Consider the following 6,485-nt stretch of genomic DNA (forward strand, 5'->3'; position numbering starts at 1 on the left):
GCCAGGGGGACACCATTGGTGTGCTGGGTGTCCCCCCAGCCCCTGGGAGGCTTCACCGTGCCCCATTAAATGGTTTAATTATCTCTAATTACCTGCATAGCTGTGGTCTGTGGGGAGCCCCGGGCAGGACACGGGGTTTTCCCTGGGGAAAGTCCCTGGAGTTCCCAGGGCACGTGTCCCCAAAACGGAGGGTCCCAAGCGGCCAGGACCCTCAAGGACATGTCCCCAAAACCTTTGTCCCCAGGGCAGGGGTCTCAAGGGACCAGCACCCTCAAGGACAGGTTTCCAAAGCAGGGGGTCCTAAGGGACCAGGACCCTCAAGGACAGGTCCCCAGAGCCTGTGTCCCCGAAGTGGTGATCCCAAGGGACCAAGAGCCAGGTCCCTCAAGTCCCTGTCCCCAGAGAGGTCACCTCTGCAGCTTGCATCCCTCAATCCCTGGTCCCCAAAGCTCCACCCCAGAGCAGAGATCCCATATTCCACGTGCCCCAAGCCCAGGTCCCCACCAGGAGCTGCTGAGGGACCAGGCAGCCCAGGACACCCGCAGACCACACTGGGAGAGGGGACAGAAAGGAGCTGTGACCAGCAGAGCCGCCCTATCGAGCCATGGGGAGTCCCCTGGGACACGGTGTGTGCCACCAACCTCCGGGGGGGGTTCCCCCATCCCTTTGGTGCCCAAGGGGTCCCAGGGCTGGAGGCACCTGGACGTGGGGCAATGGCCACATCCCGGCTGGACGTCCCCCGCGGGGGGTCAGGGCTCTGCCCAGCGCCCTTCCCAAGGACACAAACAACTCAAAGGTCTCTGGGAGCAGTGCCCAGGCATTACTCACACACTGGCTCTGGAAAGCCGTGAGGATTTACCAGCAAATCCATATGGAGTCAGATCCCAGGGGAGCTGAGTGTCCGAGGAGCAGGGGTCCAGTCAGAGACCCCTTCCCAGGGGCGCAGGAGGAGCAGCCAGAATCCCTGTTCCAATCACTTTATTCATTATTATTACATCCTCCCGGTTTTATAGAAATATATAAAACAGAAATACTCAAAAACCACTCCCTCTTTCCCCCTCCAAAAAGGATATTTTGCTATAAAATACAATAAGTTAGAAATAAATAACTGGGTTGCATAAATAAGTCTCTGAGCAGAGAAAAGGGTTTGGAGTGGGATGTGGACACCTGGGCACAGACTCTCCATGGCCCATCTGGGGTCTCTTGGGTGGGAAGGATCCACCCGCTCCATCAAATATGGATTTAAATAAGAGAAGAGATGGGGGGATAAGTTGTTGTGGGGAGAGTTCACAACTGGAGGAGACCCTGGGGCTGAACTGGGCAGCAGAGCCATGTCTGGCATGGAGACATTTGGTGCCACAGGACCTGGATTTTGGGATGCTGATACTGGAGACCCCATGGCTGAGCTCAGTGGTGGATCCAGGGTTGGCATGGAGTCATTTGGTGCCACGGGATCTGGATTTTGGGATGCTGGAGCTGCCAGGAGTCGGGGTGGCTCTGCCCCACCTGCATGGTGACACATCCTGGTTGGAACTGCCAGCGCTGCCATCAGGCACAGTGGCACCTGGTGACCAGCATGTCCTCGAAGAGGCTGGACACCAGCCTGCCCTCGCTGTTGTAGTGCATCAGCACCATGGGGTCGTAGCCGGCGGGGACGCAGCAGGGCGGGGGGGCGGCCTTGGACAGGGAGTGCACTCGGGATTTGATCTGGGCGTGCATGCTGGCCGGTTTGTAGTTGTGGGGACAGGAGCCCTCGCAGAACCTCATGTAGTAGCTGTTGGGGGCGATGACCCAGTCCGACCAGCCGATGTCCTGGAAGGAGACCTTCAGCGACTTCAGGCAGCACTTCCCATCGCTCTTCCCGCACTCCTCCTCCAGCCCCCGGGCTCTCCTGGCCACCCGGCCCGGGTTCTCCTGGGTTTCCACCTCCAGCACCAGCGTTTCCCCGACGGAGGTGGCCAGGGCGGCTGAGATGTTGGCGGTGAAGTCCAGCTGCAGGCGCAGCGTGGCCTCGGGCCCGGCCACCCAGGGCTGGATGGCTCCTGTCAGGTCCAGGCTCCGGGAATCCCGGTCCAGCTCTTGGCTGCGCAGGAGCTGGGGGGTCCCGCCTGCCCCCCGCAGGGTGTAGATGGTGACCCGCGGTGGCACCGAGGAGGCGGGCAGGGACAGCGACTGCCTGAAGAGTTTCAGCTCCGCCTGCACCACCCGGAGCTGCCGGTGGAAATCCTCGGTGCGGGACAGCAGGAGGTGGTAGCGGTAGGGACCGCGGGGGTCCCGGTGTCCGTGGGAGTCCTGGTGTCCCTCGGGGATGTCCGGCCAGCGCAGCACTGCGGGGACAGAGGGGACAGCTGATGTAAGAGCCAGCAATTCCCCACCAGCCCAGGCTTGGGGCCAGCTCCTGCCAGGCAGCCGAGCCATTGCTTCAGGTATCACCCACATCCTGAGGGATGCTGGAGATTCTTCGCTATGCTCGTCCTCAGAGCCACCATCTCCAGGGACCCCCAGGCTGGAGGGTCTCTGGTGCCAGAGAAGATGTGCCAGGACTCTTTGGAGTATCCCCATCCCACGCCCCGACTGTCCCCTCCCAGCCCAAGCAGCAGGAGGGGAATATTTCCCTAAATCCCCCCAGATCCAGATAAACCCCCAAACTGGAGCTCAAGCTGGGGATCGAGGGATGGCACCTCCCTTCTTCCCCTCCGTTCACCCCCCAAACCCCTCGAGCGCCACTCCGAGCCCCCCGAGCTGCCGCTGATCAAAGCTTTCATCCCAAATCCCCTGATTTTTTTGTGCTTTTAAGCAAAACAGCTCCAGCGGTGGCTCCTCCCCACCTCCAGGGCAAAGGAAGCAGCGGGATAAGGATGACCGTGGCCACCGTGCTGCATGCCCGGTCATGTCCCGACTGCGGGACACGCTGGGACACACGCGTGTCCCGGGGGGATGAGGGTCGTGGGATGACACGGAGCCACGGCCACTTACAGGTGGGGGTCAGGCGGTGCAGCCGCCGGGTCCTGGACGCGGCTTCCTCCTCCTCCTCCCGGCTCCGGTTCCGCGCCATCTCCGCCACTTGCTGCTGGTAGAGCCGCTGCGCTCTCTGGATGCTCTCCTGGTCCAGCTGGCGCCGGATGACGGGGGGAGCCGGCATTCCCAGCCGCTCCAGGATCTCCTTTTTGACGGCTTCCAGCTGGAACCTGTCCTGGTCCCACGTGTGGGGCCGGGAATCCACGGCGGAGAGGAGCAGCAGGAGCCGGAGGCAGGTGAGTGCGGCCCCGACGCCCCGCAGCGCGTTCGGCATCGCTCTCCTCAGCATCCTGCAGAAAACCGGCGGCTTCAGGGCAGGATTTGTTCCCAACTCTCGTGCAAAGGCTGGATGTGCTGCTGCCGGCGGTGCTGGGAGGGGGATGAATGAAGAGCTCAGGACCTGACTTTATAGAGCCGAACTTTGCCCGCCCTCTGTCCCCCCTCCCGGAGGGTGACGCCGGAGCGAACTCCCCGCAGGAATCTTTCCTCTCCTCCTGGGATTTCCAACAGGAGCTCCGACAGGGCTGGAGCCGGGTGATTTACAGCTGCGGAGATAAAAAACTGTGGAATACTCTTTCTCAGACACGAACACTTCCCTTCCACCTCCCGTTTTCCCTACGGAGCGCACGGCTCCCGGAATCCCCCTCACCTCCAGCAGCCGGTGCTGGCGGAGCGGGGTGATGGAGAGGGGATGATGTGCGAGGCAGGAGCGCTGCAAGAAGCATTCCAAGCGCGGATTTCCCATCCTTACATCCTCCGCCACCTCCCCTGGCCGCCACCTCGCGGGTCGGGTCGCTGTTATCGCACGGGGCTTATCCGCCCCTTCCCAAAATCCCAGCGGAGCGGGGATGGGGCAGGGAGGCGGCAGCTCGTGCCGGGCGCGTGGCCGGAGCCGGGAAAGGATCAGCACCGGACCTTGTCCCACCGGACAGGTGCGGCCGGGGGATGGGCTCATCCCGAGCCTGGATCCTTCTGAAGCAACAGCGGCCGGGGTTACGTCATCCCAAACGGAGCCAGTCGGGACGGAGCCGGGCACGCCGGGTGGCACCGATCCAGCGGGGCCACGTGTGCCGGGCAGCGCCGTGCCAGAGCGGGGCTGGGCAGGAGGAAACGCAGAGTGCGAACAAGCCTCGGGGACCACCACAGCACCACCCCTCTCCCAGCTCCTCCTCAGGGATGCTCGGACCGTGAGCAGAGGGATGAGCAGCTCCCGGTGGGATGAGGAGACGGGCAGGTCCTCCCGGTGCAGGCCGGGGCAGGCGAGGCCATTCCCAAATGTGCTGAAGTTGATCCAAGCGCCTGGTGCTTGGCCGTGCTCCCGCCAGGGACGAACGTGCGGTGATCCCGTGATTTACGGCTGTTTATCCCCCGCTCCTCCGCGGGACTCGGCTCCAGCCTCACTCCGGCTTCTCTCACCCCGCTTCTCAAGGGGTTGCCTGAGGCAAAGCCGAGACCGAGTGTTTCACCCTAAAACACGGGAAAGGAGAAGTTTGTCAGGATGACAGGGTCACGTTGAGGGGATTGCCCCGGCCCTGGCTCCACTGCCCTGCTCCGGATCCGTCCTTGCAGCGGGATGGGTGAGGAGGAGCAGGAGCCCATCCAGACCCCCTCCCTATTTCACTGCTTTTTCCCTTCCCAGAGCATCCAGCTTGGAGGGAAATCCCATGTGTGGCTCCCAGGGAAACTTCATCCCATGTGGATTTGGGCATCATGAGTGGGACATCACCCATCCCTCCAGCAGCTGGGCAGGGATGAACTCCCCTCCTGGAGCACCTTCCCACAAGGAATTCCCAGAGCCGCAAGCCCACTGTGATCCCTCTCCCAGGGATTTTATCAGCCGGGGTGATTGCAGCCCTCCAGCCCCCCAAATCCAGGGAAAAAAGGAGAAGGAGCATCACCCCAGGAGGACACAAGGGCAGAACCACCACGCCATTCCCTCCCCTCTGGACATCTCCATGCCCACGGCGGGCACCAGCCCAGCCACCAGCCCCCTCCACCGTCCCCACGGTGCCAAATGTGCTGATCCAGAGCTGAACCGGAGCCCTCGGCATGTCCGGGTGCAGGAAGAGGCCCTGACCTCTCTGGTGACATTGAGCAAGACCCAGCAGAAACCCCGGAATCCCAAAGTTCTGCTTTTGCAATGGATTTTCTGCCCGTGGGCGCGAGCCCCACATCCAGGAGTGACGCATTCCAAGAGCATCAAAGTTTGCTGGAGCCGGATGTTTTCCCCCGAAAGGCGCCAGCAGTGGAAGCCAGAGATTTACAGTCCAGCAAGGGCTATAAAAGAGGGATTTTGGGAGCAGTGGTTTGAATCCTGAGCGAGGATGATGAAATGTCCCGGCGTGTCCTCACCAGCCTGCAAGAGGGGATTGCGCAGCCCCCACATCCCACGTTTCCTCGTCTCTTCCTGGACACATTCGTTGGAAGGTCAGGTTAATCCAGTGCCTCTTCCCAGCAGGACAAAGGTTCCTCTCCAGTTAACGCATCCCACGTGGATCCCTCATCTCGGCACAGCTCTCCTGGCAGGGATCTAGAGGAGGGATGCCCAGGGGATTGCTGTTCCCAGGGACCTCAGAGCAGCTGGGGTGGGCTGAGGGTGAGGAGGATCCAGCTCTGGGACAGCTCAGATTGTGCACAGCTGAGCCTGGAATGGTGTGGAAGTGTCCAAGGCCGGGTTGGATGGGGTTTGGAGCGACCTGGGACAGTGGAAGGTGTCCCAGCCCATGGCAGGGGGTGGAACAGGATGGGTTTTAAGGTCCCTTCCAACAAAACCATTCCGTGATTCCGAATAAATGATGTTTTTCCCTTCTCCAGATGCTGGTGGTTGGTGGGGAGCATGGTGAAGACACAGAGCAGGGGGCTCCAGAGGGCTTCAATTTGCCCAAAAGCAGGAAATTCCCCTCAGCTACCCGAGCTGGCAGAAAGTTCGGGGTTTTTTGCAGAGTTCCTTATCACGAGTGGCAAGAGGGGAAGTGCTGCCTTCCAGATTTTGGGGCTATCAGTTCCTCACAGCTGTTGAGCAAGGGATCCCAACAAAAAGTGCCCAGAAACCCCTCGGAATTGGTGGCATCACCCTGGGACCAGCAGAGAGGGATCAGGTTCTTCCCACATCCCACAGGACCTCAGTGCTCCCCAAAACCACTTAGGCTGAGCAAGTTGGATGCTGGAGGGGGGATATTCCCTGGAAAAAAGGCAATTTGTGCTTTCCCATGGCATTTTGTCAACCTAAGAAGGGAAGAGCAGCCCGGCTGCTGCCACCACACGGAGCTCCAAGCAGCCCTTAGGGCTTGGCCTCGAGGGAAGTTGGACCAGGGATCACTGGGGGTGAGAAATCCCTTGGTGAAGCAGAACCCCAGGTGGGGTTTGCTCCACCCCATCTCTTTTCAGGTCTGGAAAGGGGCACGGAGGAATGGGAGACAGGGCTGTCCCTCGGCTGCCAGCGTGGGATGTTTGGGAAGCGGCAGCCC

At 61.1% G+C, this 6,485-nt stretch overlaps 1 protein-coding gene across 1 annotated transcript in view; it reads right to left on the reverse strand.

The window, feature by feature from the left end:
* Positions 1-6: 6 nt before the first annotated feature.
* The window catches only part of GDF15 (growth differentiation factor 15), a 9,195-nt gene continuing 2,716 nt past the window's right edge, over positions 7-6,485 (reverse strand). The window contains exons 3-5 of the mRNA XM_008639957.2: positions 3,668-4,485; positions 2,977-3,387; positions 7-2,327 (exon numbers count right to left, since the gene is read on the reverse strand). Of these exons, the coding sequence (XP_008638179.2) occupies positions 1,549-2,327; positions 2,977-3,387; positions 3,668-3,743 (1,266 nt within the window). The 5' untranslated portion in view covers positions 3,744-4,485 and the 3' untranslated portion in view covers positions 7-1,548. The remainder of the gene's footprint in view (positions 2,328-2,976; positions 3,388-3,667; positions 4,486-6,485) is intronic.

This window comes from Corvus brachyrhynchos, unplaced genomic scaffold (assembly GCF_000691975.1).
Source record: "Corvus brachyrhynchos isolate BGI_N302 unplaced genomic scaffold, ASM69197v1 scaffold158, whole genome shotgun sequence".
Lineage (NCBI taxonomy): Eukaryota > Metazoa > Chordata > Aves > Passeriformes > Corvidae > Corvus > Corvus brachyrhynchos.